This window comes from Narcine bancroftii, chromosome 5, assembly GCF_036971445.1.
Source record: "Narcine bancroftii isolate sNarBan1 chromosome 5, sNarBan1.hap1, whole genome shotgun sequence".
NCBI lineage: Eukaryota > Metazoa > Chordata > Chondrichthyes > Torpediniformes > Narcinidae > Narcine > Narcine bancroftii.
Window position 1 is genome coordinate 166,639,433 of NC_091473.1, and position 23,598 is coordinate 166,663,030.

Genomic DNA, 23,598 nt, shown 5'->3' on the forward strand with positions numbered 1-23,598 from the left:
CATTTTCTGGTTTTTTTTTTGCCATTTGCTTGAGCCTGCCAGTTGTTTGAATTCTGGATAATGGGGATTTTATGGTAATATAATTTAACATGGTCAGGAAGGAAAGATTAATGGCTATTGTTCTAGTAGGAAGATAGTTGAAGAATCAGTGGGTTTGTCTTGTAAGTTCCAAGGTTTAGCCACCCAGGGAAGTCTCTCCTAAAGGTTTCTGCTTCAACATTGATGCAGAGATTCACAATAGACAGCAAAGGTTATGTTCACAATGCTGAATGGATGCTCTGGGGGTAGATGAGGAGAAAAACAATGAAAGTTAATACACAGCAATATTTTTGGGTTTATTACTGGGATGTAAAAACACAGAGAAATGCTGGAGGAACTCAGCAATCTTGCAGCATCCAAAGGAGGAAAACATATATTACTGATGTTTTGGGCCAGGCCTGAAATTTCAGTAATATACCTTTACACCCCCATGGACATTGCGAGACCGCTGAGTTCCTCCAGCATTTCTGTGTTTTTACTACAATCACAACATCTATGGACTTTCATGTTTCACACCTTATTTATTGCGATATACAGGATTTAAGAAATAAATTTTACACCTCAAGTAAAAAATATTAGATACTAGTGTAGATGTAGCTGGAAGATATGTTATGGCAACTTGTCAGATTTACTGAGAACAATGGACCTAAATGAATCTGTTTTCACCAAATGTAGATGATGGTTAAATTTATACAAGATGTTTTTATGCAGTTGTAAAATGCCAAGGGAAAAGTTAATTTTGCTTTAGACCCTAAAGTGGATAGATCAAGAGCCAAAATGACAAAAAATAAAGTAGCAAAAATAGTAGTAGATGTAATAGTGGATATTTTTACACTAAGTGGATATCTGGAAAAGAATTCATCGAAATGAAAGGGATTATTCCTTTTATTCATTTTGATACAAAACATATTCACGAATAGATATGTTTCTAAATTTTACAAAATTTAACACAAAGAGTGGAATATCAAGGATGCGTTTTATCGGAATATTCACCTTTCATTTTGTCAATTTTATTGGAAGAAGAGCAAAAGGTAGGCTATAGATGGAGGTTAAATACAACTTTATTGAAGAAAAAAGAATTTTGTGATTATATGAGACAGCAGATAAATTTTTTTCTTGAAACCAATAAAGTAAAAGTAAGTTTACAATATGGGACTCATGAAGGCATATATGAGGTCAAATAATAAGTTATACTTCAAAAGTAAAAAAAAATAACATATGAAAGAAGCAGATCAGTTAGATAAAGAAATAATGAAATTGGAGAAGTGCAAAAAGATGAGGAGAAGAGAAAATTGTTAGAATCTAAGAAATTAAGATTTAATACAATACAGATGTATAGAATGGAGAGAGATATAATGAGATCGCAACAAAAATATTATGAGTTGGGTGGAATGGCGCATAAAGTCTTAGCATGGCAATTAAAAACAGAACAAATTTCTAGAACAATAACTGCAATTAAAAAATCGACAGGCCAGATTATTTATAAACCACAGGAAATACTTGATAATTTTAGGGAATTTTATGCTAAACTTTATCATTCAGAATCTTTGAAAGATAACAACAAAATAAAAGAGTATTTGAGACAAGTTAAATTGCCTGTGCTAAAAGATGATGAAAAATGAAGGTTGTCTAATAATATTTCTGAAATAGAAGTTTATGAGACCCTGATGTCTTTACAGAATAATAAAGCACCAGGTGAGGATAGTTTTCCACCAGAGTTTTATAAAGAGTTTAAGGAGTTTCTAATACCTGTATTAATGGAGGTATTAGACTAAATGAAAAAGGTACATGATTTGCCAGAATCATTTAAAACAGCATTAATAATAGTAATTCCGAAGAAAGGGAAAGATTGTTTACAACATTATAGACCTATATCGCTATTGAATACAGATTATAAAATCATATCAGATAAAGCATTTGACAGGTTGGAATGGGACTTTTTATTTGAAACACTTAATGCTTTTGGAATTCCAAATACTTTTATAAATTGGATAAATGCATTATATGATCAGCCAAAAGCAAAAGTGATTATGAATAAACAAGTATCAAAACCATTTTTGTTTGGAAGGTCTTCTAGACAAGATTGGCCATTATCACCCTTTCTATTTGCATGAGAAATTGAATCATTAGCAGAAAAAATTAGAATTGATAGAGAGAAATTAAGGGATTTGAAGTAGGTAATAAAGAACATAAAATTAGCCTATTTGCAGATTATGTCATCATATATTTAACAAGACCAGAAATATCATTAAATAACTTGAATGAGAGATTAAAAGAGTATGGATTAGTATCGGGTTATAAAGTTAATGTTGATAAAAGTGAGATGATGCCTATGGATTATTCTCAATGTAAAAGATTGATAAAATTTAAATGGTAAAATGATGCAATCAAATATTTGGGAATAAAAATTAATAGAAATATAAATAATTTGTTTAAATTAATTTACCATTATTAAAAAGACGGAAGAAGATTTGAGAAGATGGAAAGATTTATCAATAATGCTAATAGGATGGGTGAATTGTATTAAAATGACTATTTTTCCGAGAATACAATATTTTTTTCAATCATTACCCATCCATGTACTTGAATCATTTTTTTTTGAAGTTTGAATAAAATGATACGAGAATTTATTTGGAAAGATATCAAGAGTTGGTCTAGAAAAATTAACGTGGAAATTTGATCAGGGTGGATTAAGATTACCAAATTTTAAGAATTGTTTTAAAACAGCTCAATTGAGATTCTTGTCTTCTTGTTATCAAAGGGGTGAAAAAACAGCTTGGGTTCAGATTGAAATGAACGACATTGCCAGAACAAATTTTATATGAATGGAATAGTGAGTTGTTTAAAGGGATTAAGGAGACATTAATTTTAAAACATATATTTAAGATATGGAATGGAATTCGTATGGAGAGAGGACTTAAAAACTATCAATACTAAAAATGTTAAAAACAAAATCAACTTCTTCATTTTACTTTGAATAATTCTTTATTTGATAATTGGTATATAAAGGTATACAGAGGATAAAAGATTGTTTCTTAGGATCATTCTTTTTAACCTTTGAACTTTTAAACAATTAAAAGATCAATATAATATACAAAATAATACAATCTTTGCATACTATCAGTTAAAATTGTATTTAAAAAATAAATTAGGAACAGATTTGAGGCTTCTAAAACAGTCAATTTGAAGATAGAATAACAAATAAATTTATGGTCAAGAAATTTATTACTAATAGGTATATAAAATTACAAGAAACCACGAGAAAAAAATATCTATATGAATCAAAAATGCGATGGGAGAAAGATTTAAACGAACAAATTCAAAAGCAAATGTGGTCAAAACTGACAAGGAAGTGTTACAAATATAGTTAATGCAAAACACCAAATGGTCCAATATAATTTTCTCCATCAATTATATTATACTGTACAAAAATTAAATGGACTTAATTCTAATTATTACAATAAGTGTTTTCGATGTACAGAAGAAATAGGGACTTTTTTTTTAACATGCTAATAGGATGGGTGAAAAAGTGGAAAGGTTTTGGAATGATTTGAGTGTTTTACTAGAACAAATTATGAAGATAAAGATACAAAAGGATCCAAGAATATTTTTACTTGGAAATATATATGAAATAAGATATAAATTTGAAATTGGATAAATGTCATGAGAATGTTTTAAGTATGGCAATAATGACTGTGAAGAAATGTATAGCAATAACATGGAAAACTGAAAATGTATCATTAAGTAGATGGCAAAGTGAAATCCAAAATTGTATACTTTTAGAAAAAAATAACATAGTTTAAGGAATTGAGTTGAAAATTTTTATAATATTTGGAAACCATATATGGATTTTATGAATAAATTTCCATCCACCTCTTCCACCTTACCCACCAATCTCAATTAGAGACTATAATAAAAATCAATGAATATTATATATGTTATATTGTTATATATAACAATATTATATATGTTGCAATATGTTCTTTCCTTTTCCTTTTTTTCTTTTTTTTCTTTCTTTTTGGAGGAAGGGGATCGGGGAGAAAAATTTAAGTCCTTTTTATTATATCATTCTGCATGACTAAATGATTAATGTTATATTATTGAATTTTTTTGTATTGATACAATGATAATAAAATTGTGAAAAAAAAATTACACCTAGAGCATCTTACAGGGAGGTTTGCAAGGGAATAAGATGGATAGTTGGGGGTAACTAATTTATCCTTAATTGATCATTGGACAATCTCAAAAAAGACAGGGAAGATATTTTCATAGAGTTGTAGAATGGTTACAGTCCAGAGGAGGATATTTGGCCCATCATAACCACATTAGACCTCTACCAGAGCAACTCTCTAGTTCCCAGCCACTTTCTAATATCTTTCAAATTTTTGCAACCGTATATTTTTTCAATTCCATTTGGATGCTACAGGCAGTATATTCCAAATTCCAACTTCAAAATGCATAATTCCCCCCCCCACTCCAATCACTTGAATGACTTGATTTGCAAATATTTGTTGAGGCTCTAACATTCTAACTTATTATGGGTAATGCTTACAGGTTTTTCTTTCTCTCGAATGATGAGATGCTAGAAATCCTTTCAGAAACCAAAGATCCATTGAGAGTTCAACCTCATCTCAAGAAGTGTTTTGAGGGCATTAGCAGACTTGAGTTTCTCCACAACCTGGACATTAGTGCTATGTTCAGCGGAGAAGGTGAAAAAGTTGAACTAATTCAAAGGATTTCAACTTCTGAAGCTCGAGGTGCAGTTGAAAAATGGCTGGTTCAAGTGGAAGATATCATGCACAAAAGTGTGCTTGATGTCATTGACCAATCACAACAGGTATTTCACTATTTTCCTCATTGTGCTGAATCATGGAAATAGAATTGGGATATTCAGCAAGTATACAAGTGTTCATTACTGTTTACCAAAGATTATTTTATAAAATGGTTGTTTCATAATTCTGTGTTGTTTTGATTTCTGCTGGTCTCTTTCACAAATACTCACCTAGTTTTACCAAAGTAAGAGCATCATTAGTCTGATTAAATTTATATTTTTAAAATATTCTTCATGGAAGGAAATCTGCTACCCTTGCCAGGTCTTGACATATGTAATTGCATTATAACTTTTAACTGTCCGAATGAAACTGAGCAGAGTATCTGCTCTTGCCATTGTATTTGGGCGGAGAAAAATTGCTCCTAGCCAAGCAATTGTGGACCAGTGTCAAAGTTAGGAGAGCTTCAAATTGATTAGCCATGCAAGAACCGGACATAATTGTCCCTCAAAATTACATCCTATAATCAAAAACTCAGACTCCCCGTCTCATAATTCATGGAGATGTCTTGTCCTACCAGTGGAAATAAGCATCAGAAATGACTTGCACAAGTCAGAGTGGTTTACACAAAAGGCTTCTCTGGGGATTGTCACCTTGTTGTGGTGGAGAAGCTTGTGTGGTCCCATGATCCCGAGAGTGATGCTGTCTAGAGCTATGCTCATGGCAAGGTGAGGTCGAGGATGAGGTCCCTGACAAAGAACAATCCAACCAAGTCCTCAACGATGGAACAGGTGGATGAAGTTACTCTGAACTCAACGGCTATGAAGACGGATGAAGGCTGCAACAAATCTCCAATCATCATGGTTTTCATGCTATTGGAATTAGTTGGTTGACTTGTGAAGTATTGTGTGCTTCTTGGAGTGCAACATCAAGAACACGTTAAACAAATACACACAGAGACGTCTTTGCTCTTTGGATCAGTGGAACGAAGGGCATCATCCTCGACTATGAGGGAAGGCCATGACAACACAAAAGAGAAAGTGGTCCCTATGAGTCCTCATCAATGATCACATTAAAATTATGTCTCATGGTTTCAAGCCAAATATCATAATCCATTTCCTTCCTCAAGCGATGAAACAATTTCCACTTGTGGAATGAGGTGATGAGGGGACAATCATTACCAACTGCCATCTTAGAATTTCTTCTCGGGAATTCTCAAAGCCTGAGGGATTTTGAAACTAGAACACTGGAAGTATTTAAAGAGAATAGATTGAATGCACAAAAATGGCAGAGAAGAGGCATTGAGGTCTGGAACAGCTCACGCATGATCATATTAAATTGAAGAACAAGTATGAGGAGCCAAGTGGTCAACTCCTACTTTATTGTGTGTTTGTGCACATGATGTAGTCTGGAATAAATACACATAATTGCTGGAGAAACTCAGCAGGTCCCACAGCGTTTATAGGAGACAAATAGATATAACCAATGTTTTGGGCCTGAGCCCTTCGTCAAGGTTTACAAGTTTCTCCTGCAATTTTCTGTATTTACTACAATCATAGTGTCTGCAGACGTTCTGATTTCACTCCATTATGTAGTCTGGGAACTAACTTCAGTGTTCACTATCAAACCTCATAGTAGGAAACCATGATAAATCTGAAGTAAATGAGAATGAGGAGGGAGATATTCTGTTGGTTGGAATCAAATTTTTCACAAATGAATAAGGTTCATCAGTGCAAGAGAGCAGTGTCTGGCTTCCAATGAGTCCTCCGCTGATTTGATTACCTTCCTTCCAAAATTAGGTTTAAAAACTAGGAATGGCCACAAATGGATACATACTATTCAATTTCATTTGCCTCTCCGCTGAAAATGAAGCAAACCTAGATGTATCTGGACATGGGCTAATATGTGGAATGTCATTTTCGTCATATGATGTACATATCCACTTGTTACAGCTGAATAAAATAAGCAACTGAAAAAGCAACTACAATAGTAGACAATAAATATAAAGATAGATAATACATATTCATATTTTTCTTGTGCAAAATAAAAAGTAATCTGCATATCAAGAAGTAGCCTACATATCATCGAAGTGCCAGACAATGATCACCTCCAATTTAGGGGAGTCTCATCTAAAACAAATTCACCACTGTCAACATCCCAGAGGTGACAACTGATCAGTATAGAATCTAAAAGACAGGAGTGGAGGAAAAAAATTGTTTAAGAAAATTGAAAAATCAACTTGCAGAAAGATGATTTAGTGCCACTGTAACAAATTCTTTGAAATCTCCCTGCAAAATACCTTTTTTTTTTGGTTTAAATAGCTATGGAGAAATGTGTTCCAAAATGAATAGTAAAGGTGTAATTTTAATCTTTTGTAAGATTTTATACAAAAATAATTGTGATCAGTGTGAGTATTGATGAATGGACATTTTTGAATGTTCTTGTTGATATCACCTCCACTGTGCACATAATGACCAGTGTGACATTATAGAGTTGCAGTGCATCATTGATACTGAAACATTTTTTAATATTTATGCTTCTAAATATTCCATTTAATGAGTACATGATGTGTATGAAACTTAAATGATCTTCTTCAAGTACCCCAGGCACCATTTCCCATGAAGACATTGAAATGTCATGTGTGAATAATGCATTCCTAATTATGTATAAAACAAGATTTTAAAGTTTATAACTGTTGGTTTTGTTTCTGTAGGATTACCCAGAGAGAAAGAGAACTGAATGGGTAATAAGTTGGCCTGGTCAAGTTGTAATTTGTGTATCCCAGATATTCTGGACAGCAGAGGTTGAAAATGCAATTCAAATTGGATCACAGGTAAAGTCGTTTAAAATTAGAATGTCGCTATATCGCATGCTTTAATGCAGGGTCCAGGATGATGGTTGATTGACATAATGGTAAGGTGTTATCACAGTTTGCAGAAAATTGGACAGAGTGGACACAGTAATTTCTTACCTGCAAGCATGATGAAATGGTCATACCTGAACTTCTCTTCCCATCAATAACTCATCCTTCTGCAAGGTACACTTTTCCATTCCCCACAACACTTGTTCCCCTCCCACAGGCACTAGACCCTCCTTCTGTGCTTTTAAAATTCTGACATCCTAATTATCACTAAATTTAATTGCTGTACATCATCACCTCTGTTTTCATCTGCCAAGGGTCTGACATTTAAAAATACCCTCCCCTGCCTCTCCCCACTACCCCCCCCCCCCCCTACAGCTCTCAACTTATTGTTCCCACATAATATTTATTTCTTTGGCTAAACTTTGGATAATAATTTTCATGAATGTCAAGCTGTGTTTATTATCAACTCATTGTACAAGTACAACCCAACGAAACAGCGTTCTCCTGTCCTCTGTACAAAACGTGCAGACACACAACCAGACATAACACACATACAGACAAACAATACATCTGCAGGGAGGCGCCCTCTTTTGTTCAGATGCCTGCCGGGATTTTCTCTTACTTTGATGAAGGGCTCAAGCCCGAAATGTTGCTGATGTATTTTACCTTTATGGCGAGCTCTCCACTGGCCATCGTGTCAGAGGTGCACCAAAGAAGAGGTACAAGGACTGCCTAAAGAAATCTTTTGGTGCCTGCCACATTGACCACCGCCAGTGGGCTGATATCGCCTCAAACCGTGCATCTTGGCACCTCACAGTTCGGCGGGCAGCAACCTCCTTTGAAGAAGACCGCAGAGCCTACCTCACTGACAAAAGACAAAGGAGGAAAAACCCAACACCCAACCCCAACCAACAAATTTTCCCCTGCAACCGCTGCAACTGTGTCTGCCTGTCCCGCATCGGACTTGTCAGCCACAAACGAGCCTGCAGCTGACGTGGACATTTACCCCTCCATAAATCTTCATCCGCGAAGCCAAGCCAAAGAAGACATAAAGGACACTATTTGACCTGCTGAGTTTCTTTAACTATGGTGTCTACAGATTTTCATGATTTACTTCATACACCTGCAGGACAAGTATGTCAGCATCACACATAAATAAATAAATATTCCTCATCCCCCCCACCCCTTTTACATTTGAGAGTCTCAGATACTTGGTGTGAGCAGTTCCTTTAGTTGATCAGCATTCTCACTGCCAGTGGGAAGAAGCTGTTCCTCAGCCTAGTGGTATTGTCTCTGATGCTCTTGTATCTCTTGCCTGACTGGAGCAGCTGAAAGATGCTGTGTGCAGGGTGGAAAGGGTCCTCGATCTTGCGTGGTCTCTTCAGACAACAATCCCAGTAGAATGCGTCAATGGAGGGGAAGGGAGATATCCGTGATCATCTCTGCCACTTTTATGGTCTTGTAGATTGACCTCCAATCCATTTCTCTGCAGCAACGTACCACACTGTGATGCAGCCGGCCAGGACGCTCTCGATAGAGCTTCTATAGAAGGTTGACATAATGGTGTCCAGTAGCCTCACTCACTTTAATCTTTTCCCAGCAAGTTCTGTCGCTGTTGCACCTTCTTGATAAATGAGGAAATGTTGAGTGTCCATAATGGGTCATTAGTTAAGTGAACTCCAAGGAACTTGGTGCTCTCCCCTTTCTCGACTACAGAGTTGTTGATGTGTAATGGAATGTGGCCATTCTGGTTCTCTTTATATTTCTGAATGACTCACTATTATGGTTTGTTTGTAAGATCCCTGAAAGGTGCCTCTTGCCATGTTACCAAATGTATTCTGGGCTACTGCTTTGTGGAATACTGTAGTTTGTAACCCTAATCTGTGTTATTACCACCTTATTTCACTTTCCTACTGCCATTGTTATAGTGAAGTTCCAAAGAATCCATAGATTTTGACTACCAGATTTAGAATATAATTAAGTAAACTAAATTCAGAACAAAGTATAACATTAGGCCCAATTTGTCCCTTAAATAAGATCTTAATTGAAAATAGCAGAAGATAGTATTAGTTATGCTATATTTGGTTTTTAATTGATCAAATTACATTAATTGCCCCTGCTCATAACAATCCTCGATAGATTTGATCCTTTTTTGGGTTTTCAGAATTTTATTGTCCATTGTTAAAGGAATAAACCTATTTTGAGCAAGAGGAGTTTTAGGAGATAGGGCCCTTTAGTCCCGATGTATTATTTATTTTATTCTAAATATTAATAATATGTTTTAATAAGGGGGCTTCTTTTACACCCAAAATTAATTTTGAATTCTATTTATATATAAAATCTTCTGCTATCCTCTCTCCAACCTTATGCAGCTCTATTTTTGCCCAAGAAGACTTGTCTCCTCCATCAAAAAGGGAGGTGAATAACTTCATTTGGGCTGCCCAATAATATTTCTTGACACCTGAGAGCTTGAAACCTCCCATATCAAAATCCCATTGATAATTTATCAATAGAGACTCTGGGTGGCTAACCCTTCCAGAGGAATTTCCTTCTTTTTTTTTAAGTCTTGAAAAATCTTCTGAGGAATGTGGTAATATGACCACCAGCCTACTGCAGGAAGAGCACCTAAGGGACTGACTCCACCTGGCCGGCTGTCAATCAGCCAACTTGAATATAAATCTGAGCCAGTCACACGGGGAGCCACCAAGGGATGAACTGGTGTTCAGACTTTTACTGGAATAAAGCCTGTTGTACAGTCAGTCTTTTCTGAGTTTGTGCTTGCTTGCTGCTACCTCAGTGCACCACAATTTATTCCAGTAAAAATTTTAAGAGAGAGCATGGAGAAGTTTCTGATGATCAGGAATCTGGAGATTGACCCCCAACACCCAGATGTCCAGGCACGCTTCGAGATCTGGAGGCACGCGATTGAGGCGACCATCCTAACACAGGCAGAGGGGATTAACCCAAACCAGAAATGGCTCATGGTGCTCCTCACCAAGCTGGGCCCACGAAATTTCCAGGCCATCAAGGACTGCACAGACTACGAACATGCAATGGCCATCCTGGAGAGCACGTACAAGCCCCCGACAAATGTGGTCTACGCCTGGTACCTGCTCAGCATCAGGTATCAGCAGCCAGGTGAGATGGCAGATAACTATCTGGGGGTTCTGCGTGATCTAACCTGCCCGTGCCTGGCTGAGACCAGGGTGACCGAAGGCAAAGTGGAGCGATTGACCTGGGATGCCTGCGTGCGAGGGCTGCGCTCGAGGAGCGTCCGACAGAAGCTGCTGGAGGAAAACATTACCTCACTTACCAGGACAATTGAGGTTGTCCGCTCCCTTGAGGCTGCAGCTCATCATGTAGAGGTCTTCAATGTCCAACTCCCCCAACCTCTGGTCTGGCAGATGCAAACTACCGCCGTCACCGAAGGGCCCTACATGGAAGTGACAATCGCAGCCGCCAGCGCAGCTCACCCCTGTAAGTACTGTGGGTTCTGGTGTGGGTCAGACAGGTGACCCCACAAAGGCTATCCCGCAAGGAGCTCGTACTGCTCCCGATATGGAAAGAAAGGCCAGTTCACCAAGATGACCATTTTCAGGCTTGTCGGAGCACTGCAGCCCTCTGTGACTAGCTGGGAGCCCTCCTGAATGCCACCACATGCGAGGACCAGGCAACACTATTACTCGCCCCACCACTTCTGCCCTCATCGTCGACGACACTTCTGGTCCAGCCACCGACTGGCACTGCTGCAGTGTGCTCACCCCAGGCGCCGCCATCTTCTTCTGGACGACTTCTGCCCGCACGGAAGACGTCACTTCTGCCCGCACAGATGATGTCATCTCCAGCATCACTGCCAATCAAGTCGCCCGACCGCACTGATGCCATGTGTGACCATTGGGCACCACCATCTTGGGCCAGCCAGCCCCCGACTGCCACAATGCGTGCACCACATCGCTGGGACGATGTGGTCAACATGGGCGCATACCTGATTGCCCACCCGACGCACTCCACACCCCAGAAGGAAGCCGCTGGCCACTACTCACCACATCCATCAGACCCTGGGATGGTCAGAGTGTCCATCATCTTAAAAAGGGGCATTCCCCATTGAGTTGGCTCTCATTGATGGATATCGCTGTCAATGGGAAGGTAACAAAATGCCTGTTCGATAACTGTAGTACTGAGAGCTTCATGCACCCGTACGTGGCCCGGACACTGAAACTCAAAATCTATCCCACGAACATTTCCACCATCTTCACTGCCCAGGACTGCTCCATCACAGCCCTCGGGTGCTGATCAGTGGGATTGACAGTGGGAGGGAAAACATACCAAGGGTTCAGGCTACTGGTCATGCCCCATCTCTGTGTTCCAGTCCTCTTAGGGCTGGACTTTCAGTGCCACCTCTAAAGCCTTACCCTTGTCTTCGGCGGCCCCCTCCCCCTTCTCACACTCCACAGCACACAGCCCAGTGACCGCTCCCAGTCCACCTGTGGCCTCTCCACATTATGGGTAACCCCTCCAGCCCACTTCAACTACCTTACGTCAGACTGCAAGCCCATAGCTGCCCTATTGCATGGCCAACAGAGCCTTCATCAAGGCAGAGGTGAGGCAGCTTCTGGGGGAAGATATCATATAGCCCAGCACCAGTCCCTGGAGAACCCAAGACCTAGTGGTAAAAGGGAGTAGCAAACCGAGGATGGTAATTGATTATAGCCAGACCGTAAACCAGTACATCCAACTGGATGCCTACGCCCTAGTCAATGATATAGCCCACTATAAGGAATTCTCGACAATTGACCTAAAGTCAGCCTACCACCAGCTCCCTATCCATGCCTGGGACAAACCATATACCGCCTTTGAGGCAGATGGGTGCCTCTGCCAGCTCCACCGGGTCCTGTTTGGAGTCACTAATGGGGTCTCCATTTTCCAGCGGGAGATGGACCACATGGTAGACCAACACAACCTAAGAACAATCTTCCCTTACTTGGACAATATCAGCATCTGCAGCCACGACCAGCAGGACCACGATGACAACCTGGAGAGATTTCTCCGGATGGTCGAGGAGTTGAACCTCACACTATAAAGAGAAGTGCATGTTCAGGACCGCCCGCCTCGCCATCCTAGGGTACATCTTGGAACATGGTGTCATTGGTCCCAACCTAGGATGCGTGCGGCCACTAATGGAACTGCCCCTCCCCACATGCTCAAGGGCCTCCGCAGGTGCCTTGGGCTGTTCTCCTATTATTCCCAGTGAGTTCCCCTTTTTTCGGACAAGGTCCGCCTACTGACCCAAGCCACCACTTTTCCCCTTCCCCCCCGAGGCGCAAACAGCTTTTGCTCACATCAGGCAGGACATCGCCAATGCCACAATGCGTGCCGTGGACGAGGACACCCCATTCCAGGTGGAGTGAAATGCCTCTGACATTGCCCTCGCGGCCACCCTCAACCAAGGGTGCCGACCCATGGCCTTCTTCTCCAGGACCCTCCGCAGTTCCGAGCTCGGACACTCCGCCAATAAAAATGAGGCCCAGGCGATCATGGAACCAGTCCGCCACTGGCGCCACTACCTGGCAGGCAGGAGTTTCACCCTCCTCACCGACCAACATGCAGTGGCATTCATGTTCAGCACCACTCATAAGGGCAAGATCAAGAACAATAAGATCTTGCGCTGGAGAGTCGAGCTGGCCACATTCAGCTACGACATCCAGTACAGACCGGGGAAGTTCAAGGACTCCCCCAACGCCCTGACCTGGACCTGTGCCACTGTGCAGTCTGACCAACTGCAGGCGCTGCACGACACCCTTTGTCACTTGGGCGTCATGCACCTGTACCATTTCATCAAGTCCTGGAACCTCCCCTTCACCGTCCAAGAAATCCGGACCATGACCGAGTTACGCAGAATCTGTATGGAGTGCAAACCGCGCTTCTTCTGCCTGCCACAGACCCACGTCGTCAAGGCCACTTGGCCCCTTGAATGGCTTAGGTCGACTTCAAGGGCCACCTACCTTCCATGAACAAGAATGTCTACTTCCTCATCATCTTAGACGAATACTCCTGTTTTTCCCTTCGCCATCCATTGTACTGACTCCTCCACAGCCACCATTATCAGGGCACTGACGCAGATCTTCACCATGTTCGGATACCCGGCATTCAATGATCGGGGGTCTGGCTTCATGAGTGAGGAGCTGCAACAGTACCTGGTAGCATGAGGCATTGCGGCTAGTCGCACGACTAGCTCCAACCCGAGAGGCAATAGGCAGGTGGAGCACAAAAATGGGGTGATCTGAAAGGCACTCATTCTGGCCCTGAGGTCCAAAGGCTGGTCCATTGACTACTGGCAAGAGACCCTCCCCGAGGCACTCTATGCCATAAGATCGCTGAAATCAGTGACTGGGGTCTCCCTCCCAGCTTGGCTCACGACTCTGAGATTGGTGCTCCTTCGCAAACATGTCCGGGCCCACAAGTCCGACCCGCTGGTCGAGCAGGCGCTCCTCCTCCACGCCAGCCAGACTATGCCTATGTCAATGGCCATGAGAACACCGTCTTGACCAGGGATCTGGCACCAGCAGGGACTCCTCCGCCCCCTCCTCCAGCATCACTGCTACCCAGCCCAACCTCCCCACCATGCATATCCTTGGCCCACCTAGGATTCGGGGGCCGACCTCCTCCCTCTGCCCCTCCAGAGGACCACAGCCACCTGGCTATCCCCCCCTCCCCGCGGACTGACAGACAGATAGACACCACGCCGTGGTGACGCCAGACCCACCCAATCCTCAGGCAACCACACCCTCAACAACCTTTGGCCAGGAGCTGACCCTGCGACGGTCCCAGAGATTCCGAAGGCTGCCGGACTATCTGAATTTGTAAATACCACCTGGCACTGCTTTACACACTCCCCCCACCCAGACAATTTTAATAAGGGGGTGAATGTGGTGATATGACCACCAGCCTACTGCAGGGAATGATCTCTGTACCTTCAGGAAGACCACCTAAGGGGCTGACTCCACCTGGCTGGCTATCAATCAGCCAACCAGAATATAAGCCTGAGCCGGCCCCTCCTGAGCCAGTCACACAGGGAGCCACCAAGGCATGAACTGGTGTTCAGACTTTTCCTGGAATTAAGCCTGTTGTACAGTCTTTTGAGTTTGTGCTTGCTTGCTGCTACCTCAGTGCACCACAAAATAATGGAATTGCTAATGTCTGGAAGAGATATTGGGCTCTTTGCAACACATTTATCTTTATACAATTGACCCTGCCAACAAGAGTTATTGGGAGAGTCATCCATTTACTAAAGTCTTCCCCAATTCTCATAAGCAAAGGAAGATGGTTCAACTTATATAAAATCTTTAAGTTTCTATCTACCTTTATCTCTAAATATTTTATACCATTTTGCAGCCAATTAAATTGTGAATTTCTCTGAATTTGATTATAATTCCCTTCCATAAGTGGGATAATTTTTCTTTTATCCCAATTGACTTTATAACCCAAAACTATCCCATAATCTTCCAGTTTAGGTTGCAGTTTTTGTAATGAGGTTTCTAGTTTAGTCAGATAGATCAGTACATTGTCAGTAAATAAATTAATATTATATTCTTCCTGATTGTTCCTGAATCCTCTTATGTCTGGATCTCATCAGATAGATTCTGCTAACTGCTCTATAATGAGGATAAAGAGAGCTGGAGATAATGGACAGCACTGTCTGCTGGATCTGGATAATGGGATTACTAATGGCATTTGCCCATTAGTAATCAGTTTGGCTTTAGGCTCAGAATATAGAGCTTTAATCCAATTTATAAATGTTTCCCCAAACTCAAATTTTTCCAGCATCTTAAATAGAAAATCCCATTCTAGTATGTCAAAGGTTTTTTCTGCATCAAGGGCCACAGCAACACTCAGATCATCTCTTGTTTATGCCAGATGAATTATGCTGAACAATCTGCTTACATTATCTGCAGATTGCCTCTTTTGCGCAAAGCCTGTTTGATTAGTTCATTTTGGAAAATATTTTGCAATTCATTGATGATATTGTTCTATAAAATGATGGCTTTAATGGATCCCTATCTTTTTTAGGTATCACTGTAATTATTGCTGTTGAAAAAAATTCTGGAAGGGCATGGGCTACAACCATCTGATCCAACACCTCCATAAAAAGATGTTTTCAAAGATATTTAGATTCTTTATAAAATTCAGGGAGCAGTCCATCCTCTCCTGGGGATTTATTAATTTGTAATGAGGCTAATGCTTTCCTTATCTCTGCTTGAGTGAAGAAAGCATTTAGACCTCTTTGGTCTTCTAGATTTAAACTTGGAAGGTCCAATTGTGACAAGAAATCTTCTATTTTATTCTCATCTCCACTGCAGTGAAGTAGAAACTCTGGTTCAAAAGGGGACAACAGAGAAATTTATTTCAAAAGCACATTTCCTACTTCAACTGAGTACCCTGAAACAGCGGTTACATGAATCTAGACAAAGATGAAAGGCAGATTTGGGTATACTGATTGATGAAAAAAGCTGGTCCAACTTATATCGGGACAGCATGACCCGACATAATGTAGGGTATAGATTGACACAATACAATTTTTTTCACCAACTATGTCTTATGCCGCAAAAATCACACAAATTAAAATCAGAAATATCAAATCAATGGTGAGAAACAGGAACCTTTTTGCATTCAACCTGGTCATGGTTCAAGGTGAGGCCTTTCTGGGTCGATTTGGGAAATCTTCTTGAATAAATCACTATGATTTGATTTTTTTTCCCTCAGATACTGGAATTAGTTATATTGGGAAATATAGCAGAAGTATTTCCTAAAATGAGGCCGTTGAAACACAAATTAGAATTTGTAAAGTTCGTATTATTGGTGGCCAGGAAGTGTATAGCAGTTACCTGGAAATCTGATTCCCATCTAGATATTATTCGTTGGAACATGGAAATACAGTAAAACTTCGTCAGAAAGCTGTAGTTGGGGGTCCAAGATTTCATACCACGTTACAGCCGAGTTGCGGAACAGATGCATATACATCATGATTCAGGAAGCAGGAAAACAGAATACTGTGATTCAAACCCTATAATAAGACCGTTAAGACCTTTAAACTCCACATATTAACATACACATCTTGTAAATGAGTCATAAGAGACCATTCTTGAGTTTGTGGCTGTTAGCCTGGCCTCCTAAAGTCAATGTTTGGGGTCCAGACACCCACGCTATAAGCAATTCCGTGGATTAACGAATCGTGTTCAACCAAGGTTTCACTGTATATGCTTGCATTCCCCTGGAGAAATTACTTATAACCTTGGGAAAAAAAGGTAGTTTTCTAAAAATTTGGAGTCAATATCTTCAACACATAGGTGTAGATTCTTAATGATGCACTCCCTCAGCCCCCTGCATCCGGGAATCACCTGGGATTCTGAGTAAGTCAGGATATTTGTCCCTTGGCAGGAGATTGATGAATCCAATGAAACCATTTTTCTTTTTCTTTTTTTAAAATCTCTTTTTTTTCTCTCTTCAATTGTATTGACTATTTCTTGCCTTTTTTACCCTGGGTGGATTGGAGAGGGGGAAGGGTTAGGGCTTGTTCGTCTTTTTTTTCTTGTTTTTTTTTCTTTTCTAACTCAAAATCAACATCAAATGATAAGATTGTTTCTTTTATGTAATTGAAAAATTTCATATTTTCATGTTGATTTTAAAATATAAATAAAATAATCAAAATATAGCATTAGTAAAGGAAATTTTGTGTTCATCAGAAAGTTGTATAGATCCATTTCGTCACCTGACGATTTTAGGGGTGGAAATTGCTTGTCCTTACCAAGTGTGGCCAATATATGATGCAATATGCCTGACTACTAAATTTCCTCTGAAATTTAGAGATGTTGAGGATAATCTGGAAGGATGCCATAGTGGGATAGTGATAGGATGCAGATCTGGGAGATGGAGTTTAACCCAGACAAGTGTGAGGTGGTTCATTTTGGTAGGGCAAATTTGAGGGCAGAATATAATATTAATGTGAAGACTCTGAGCAGTGTGGATGAACTGAGGGATCTGTGTCCATAGGATACTCAATGCTGCTGCACAGGTTGATAGTATTGTTAAGGAAGTTTATGGTGTCTTGGCCTTCATTAACTATGCAATTGATTTCAAGAACGTGAGGTAATGTTACAGCTACTGTATATTTCTTCTTTTTTCTTTTTTTTCTTTCTTTGGCTTGGCTTCGTGGACGAAGATTTATGGAGGGGTAATGTCCACGTCAGCTGCAGGCTCGTTTGTGGCTGACAAGTCCGATGCGGGACAGGCAGACATGGTTGCAGCGGTTGCAAGGGAAAATTGGTGGGTTGGTGTTGGGTTTTTCCTCCTTTGTCTTTTGACAGTGAGGTGCGCTCTACGGTCTTCTTCAAAGGAGGTTGCTGCCCGCCGAACTGTGAGGCGCCAAGATGCACGGTTTGAGGCGATATCAGCCCACTGGCGGTGGTCAATGTGGCAGGCACCAAGAGCTTTCTTTAGGCAGTCCTTGTACCTCTTCTTTGGTGCACCTCTGACTCGGTGGCCAGTGGAGAGCTCGCCATATAACACGATCTTGGGAAGGCGATGGTCCTCCATTCTGGAGACGTGACCTACCCAGCGCAGTTTGATCTTCAGCAGCGTGGATTCTATGCTATCGGCCTCTGCCTTCTCGAGTACTTCGATGTTGGAGATGAAGTCGCTCCAATGAATGTTGAGGATGGAGCGGAGCCAACGCTGGTGGAAGCGTTCTAGGAGCCGTAGGTGATGCCGGTAAAGGACCCATGATTCGGAGCCGAACAGGAGTGTGGGTATGACAACGGCTCTGTATACGCTAATCTTTGTGAGGTTTTTCAGTTGGTTGTTTTTCCAGACTCTTTTGTGTAGTCTTTCAAAGGCGCTATTTGCCTTGGCGAGTCTGTTGTCTATCTCGTTGTCGATCCTTGCATCTGATGAAATGGTGCAGCCAAGATAGGTCAACTGGTTGACCGTTTTGAGTTTTGTGTGGCCGATGGAGATGTGGGGGGACTGCCTGATGGAGGACCTCAGTTTTTTTCAGGCTGACTTCCAGGCCAAACATTTTGGCAGTTTCCTCAAAACAGCACGTCAAGCACTGAAGAGCTGGCTCTGAATGGGCAACTAAAGCGGCATCGTCTGCAAAGAGTAGTTCACGGACAAGTTGCTCTTGTGTCTTGGTGTGAGCTTGCAGGTGCCTCAGATTGAAGATACTGCCATCCGTGCGGTACCAGATGTAAACAGCGTCTTCATTGTTGAGGTCTTTCATGGCTTGTTTCAGCATCATGCTGAAGAAGATTGAAAAGAGGGTTGGTGCGAGAACGCAGCCTTGCTTCACTCCATTATTAATGGAGAAGGGTTCAGAGAGCTCATTGCTGTATCTGACTCGACCTTGTTGGTTTTCGTGCAGTTGGATAACCGTGTTGAGGAACTTTGGGGGGGATCCGAGGCGCTCTAGTATTTGCCAAAGCCCTTTCCTACTCACGGTGTCGAAGGTTTTGGTGAGGTCAACAAAGGTGATGTAGAGTCCTTTGTTTTGTTCTCTGCACTTTTCTTGGAGCTGTATATTTTTAAAATTTTAATAATTAAAAAAAAATTCATTAAACTTACTGTATATAAAACCTTAGTAATACCCCACTTAGCATATTGTGTTCAGTTCTAGTCACATCATTTCAGGAAGGATGTGGATGCTTTAGGGAAGGTCCAGAGGAGATTTACATGATGCTGCCTGGATTAGAGAGCATGTCTTATGACGATAGGTTGAGTGAACTGATCTTTTCTCCTTGGAGCAACAGAGGATGAGGGGGGCCTGATATTAAGATGATGAGAGGCATTCATCAAGTGGGTGGCCAGAGGCTTTTTCCCAGGGCTGAAATGACTAACGTGATGCTTGGGACTAAACACAGGTGGATGCTAGAGGTAATTTTTTTAACACAGAGTGGTGGGTGCATTGGAATGCATTGCCATCAGTGGTGGTAGGAGGAGGTAAATTAGCATCTTTTAAGAGATATTGGATAGGTACATGGGGAACAAAGAAAAATGGAGGGTTATGCGGGAGGTAAACTCTAGAGCAGGGGTGGGCAACCTTTTTTTAACCTCACATTCCACCATGAGTTTTCCTTATGCCATATGTGCTCTGTAATTAGTAAAGGATTGTTTAAGGAGGTATGTGAGTGGAAAAAAAATGTTTGAAAACCACTGTTTTAATCGTACCTAATTGACTCATTATGTGCATGGTTTCATAACTCCAAAGCAAATGGGCCAATAACAATTTTTCTCAAGTAAAATATTACAGTAACAATTGGGTCTAGAGCAGTGGTTCTCAACCTTCCCACTCACATACCAACTTAAACAATCCCTAACCAATCACAGAGCACTTATGGTATAGGGAGTACTTAAGGTGGAATGTGAGTTTGTTTAAAAAAGGTTGCCCACCCCTGTTCTTGGCAGTTAGAGCAGGTATTTAGTTTGTCACCACACAGTAGGCCGAAGGGCGTGTAGTGTACTGTAGATTTCTATGTTCTGTGTCCGAAATCTGGCATACTGATTAGTTCTGTTAAATATAGTACTGCCTTAAAACCACCATATGGGCTGCTGTCAATCAAATCCATCACAACTTTCCTGGGAGCAGTTAATGGGTGTGTAATAAAGTGCTCCAGCAAGTGATGATCATGTTCCATAAACAGATGAAATAATACTTTATAGCTTTTGAGTTTCAACACCTTAATAGCCACGATTCCTATTTTCTGAAGCAGAAGATGATGGCAATGATTCTTCTGCAACTGCTCTGAACTCATTTATTTTTGCCTCATTACCATCCCTTTGATTTTGCACAAATTGCTTTTCCTTGTTTGATCAATTCCACATATAATTTTTCTCTATATTTTCCTTCCTCACCAAATTAGTGAAATTAATTTCTGAGGCAGAATTCTCTGTGATGATATTAGTTTGTAGCATGTATGCTACCACCTCTCGAGAATAAAATTCTTGTCAATACTTTTTCAGCATTAATAACTCAGTGGTTACTAAGTTGTACCAGGCCAAAACTTGAAAATAAAATGTCTGCAAAACATATCTAGGCAATGTTTAACAAACAAATTACACCACTGACTTGCAGAAATATTAATCATCAAGATTCTTTTTGTCTCTTAGGGTCTTAAAGCATACAGTGCACGACTACAGCAACAGTTGAATGACATTGTGGAGCTGGTGAGAGGAAAACTTTCCAAACAGACTCGTATCACACTTGGTGCATTAGTCACCATTGATGTACATGCCAGAGATGTTGTTGAAGACTTAATTGAAAAAGGTATTCAGCAGATTATCCTAACATATGACAATACACATGAGAATGCAAATTTTAGAATAATTATGAATGATCTTTATTGAATTTTATGTATAATGTTAGTTTTAACAATTCTTTGCCATAGAGGTTTCAAATCAGGCCGACTTTCACTGGCTTGCTCAACTTCGATATTACTGGGTAAATGAGAATGTCCGAGTTCACATCATCAACTGCAATGTCAAGTATGCTTATGAGTATCTAGGTAACTCGCCACGGCTAGTGATTACCCCATTGACAGACCGATGCTACCGTACTTTGGTAAGGTTATAAACATAGATTGTAAATTTGTTGTTTCTCTAAATATGGGCCATTTTTCAAAAATTATAAGATGCAGATGTTAAGATTTAAGATGTTAAGAATCTTAAGAAAGGAATTAGAAAAGCTAAAAGAAGGTAGGAGGTAGCTAAAGCAAGCAGGGTGAAAATAAATTTAGAGGGTTTCTACAAATATGTTAATACCAAAAGGAGAGTGAGGGATAAAATTGGTCCCTTAGAGAATCAGACTGGACAGCTGGGGGAGATTTTGATCAATTTCTTCTGTATTCACTCAGGAGAAGGATATTGAATTGTGCAGGGTAAAGGAAGCAAAGAGGGTAATTATGGAGACTATCGTGATTAAGAAAGAGGAAGAACTGAATCTTTTGTAGCATATAAAGGTGGACAAGTCTCCAGGTCTCGACGGGATTTTCCCCAGGACCTTGAGAGAAGTTAGTGAGGAAATAGGAGAGGCTTTGACAGTGATTTTTCAAATGTCATTAGAGATGGGTATAGTGCCAGAGGATTGGTGCATTGCACATTTGGTTTCATGTTTAAAAAGGGTTTGAGAGAACAAGCCTGTCAATTATCGACCTGTAAGGTTGATGTCTGTGGTAGGTAAATGTGGTGGTACACCACCGGCCTACTGCAGGGGGCAACACCTGTATCTGCAGGAGTGTAAGGCGGCAAGACAACACCTGGTCAGCTGTCAATCAGTGGGCATGAAGGGATCAAGGCCCTCCGGGATATAAGCCTGCACTGGCCTCCCGAAGCTCACTCAGAGTTACTGCAGCAACAGCCAGCCTGGCTCCGTGGAAGTCTTTGTGGATTAAAGCCTGTTGTACAGTCTTTACCTTTGTGTGTGTCTGATTCTGGCTAACAGCGCAGCACAGTAAATTAATAGAAAACGTTCTTAGAGAGAGTATATATAAGTATCTGGAGAGACAGGAGCTGAGGAATCCACTTTCCTAAGGCGGCATCCTGAGTGGTGACTCATAAGATAGAGTAAGAATGTGATTGCTAAGTATCCCATAAAATGAACATAAAATAGTTGGAGAATTTAAAGCATATATAACAGATTTACAATTGTTTTGGAGAAATCTTTGACCAGATCATTTTCTCTCTGATAGATTGGAGCCTTTTATTTGGATTTGGGAGGAGCACCTGAAGGCCCTGCAGGGACTGGCAAGACAGAGTCAGTTAAAGACTTGGCAAAAGCAGTTGCTGTACAATGTGTTGTTTTTAACTGCTCTGATGGACTGGACTACATTGCCATGGGCAAAGTAACTTAAATTTCAAAATATTGATTATTGATATACAGTAAAACCCCTGGTTTTAATTAATTTTCTGGTTGCTTGAGATTGTGTGTTTGTGATTGGTGAACTAACAGTGAGATGTGCCAATTTTAAACCTGTACTTTTTTACATTTTTATTTTCTATATTCCTTTTGCTGGTTACTTGAGGCTGCCAGTTGCTTGAATTCCAAATAGCAGGGGTTTTACTGTAATTGAAGCAAAAGAGAGTGCCCTCAGAGTCACTGAGTGTGCATGGATTTGCCTCCAGCGCTCCCACAGCCTCTGGCATCCATACAGCCTTTTGTCCAAATCTTTGGCAACCCAAGCTCCAGGTCCACACCATCGCACGATCATGAAGCCCTCAGCATCCTCTAGCCAGTCTCCAGTAGTCCACAGCTTGGTGTGAGTCCTTTGACCACAGTCGGCCGCAGCCTACGTGGGTTCTTTGGCTCGTCACCAACAGCGTGTTCTTCAGCCTCAGAATCCCTCGATAGTCTGCTGCCATGGTCAATGTCCCATGGGTCATCTGCTCCTCCTTCTCAAATGGGAGGGGGGCTGCACCAGCCCCTTGTAGCAGCTCCAGCAGCACCGCCATTTTTTAAAAAATCTCCGAAGGTCCCATAAGTTACCATGAGGTAATGGTTTTTAATTATTTAGTTGAGAGAACTGAGTTCTGAAATCTCAAATTTTCTCCTCAAAGGACATATTATTTTAACATCTTTAACTGAAGAATGACTAATCCAAACATTATTGCATTGATAGTGAATTGGAGGAAGAATGTTGGTTTTGTTTAAGCTATTAGAACAGTGGTTTTGTTTCATTTTTGACTATTTTATATAAGATTTTAAAACCACAATACATTTCAATTAATAATGAATTATATATGTATTAGAAAATACCTGTGGTATATCACCTAATCCCTCCCTCCCCCCAAATACCCCAAGAAAGAAAGAAGAAAAGGAGATTATCAAATAGATACATAAGCCATTAAAGCATTAGAGCAGTTTTTTAAATGTTTTAACATTAC

General features: G+C 40.7%; 1 protein-coding gene across 4 annotated transcripts in view; it reads left to right on the plus strand.

Moving 5' to 3' along the window:
- dnah12 (dynein, axonemal, heavy chain 12) overlaps nt 1-23,598 on the plus strand; it is a 230,102-nt gene that overhangs the window by 91,822 nt on the left and 114,682 nt on the right. For all 4 annotated transcript variants that reach the window (XM_069939623.1, XM_069939622.1, XM_069939624.1 and 1 more), the window contains 5 exons: nt 4,594-4,876; nt 7,522-7,641; nt 20,830-20,986; nt 21,108-21,280; nt 22,407-22,559. In XM_069939623.1, coding sequence (XP_069795724.1) covers nt 4,594-4,876; nt 7,522-7,641; nt 20,830-20,986; nt 21,108-21,280; nt 22,407-22,559 — 886 coding nt within the window. The remainder of the gene's footprint in view (nt 1-4,593; nt 4,877-7,521; nt 7,642-20,829; nt 20,987-21,107; nt 21,281-22,406; nt 22,560-23,598) is intronic.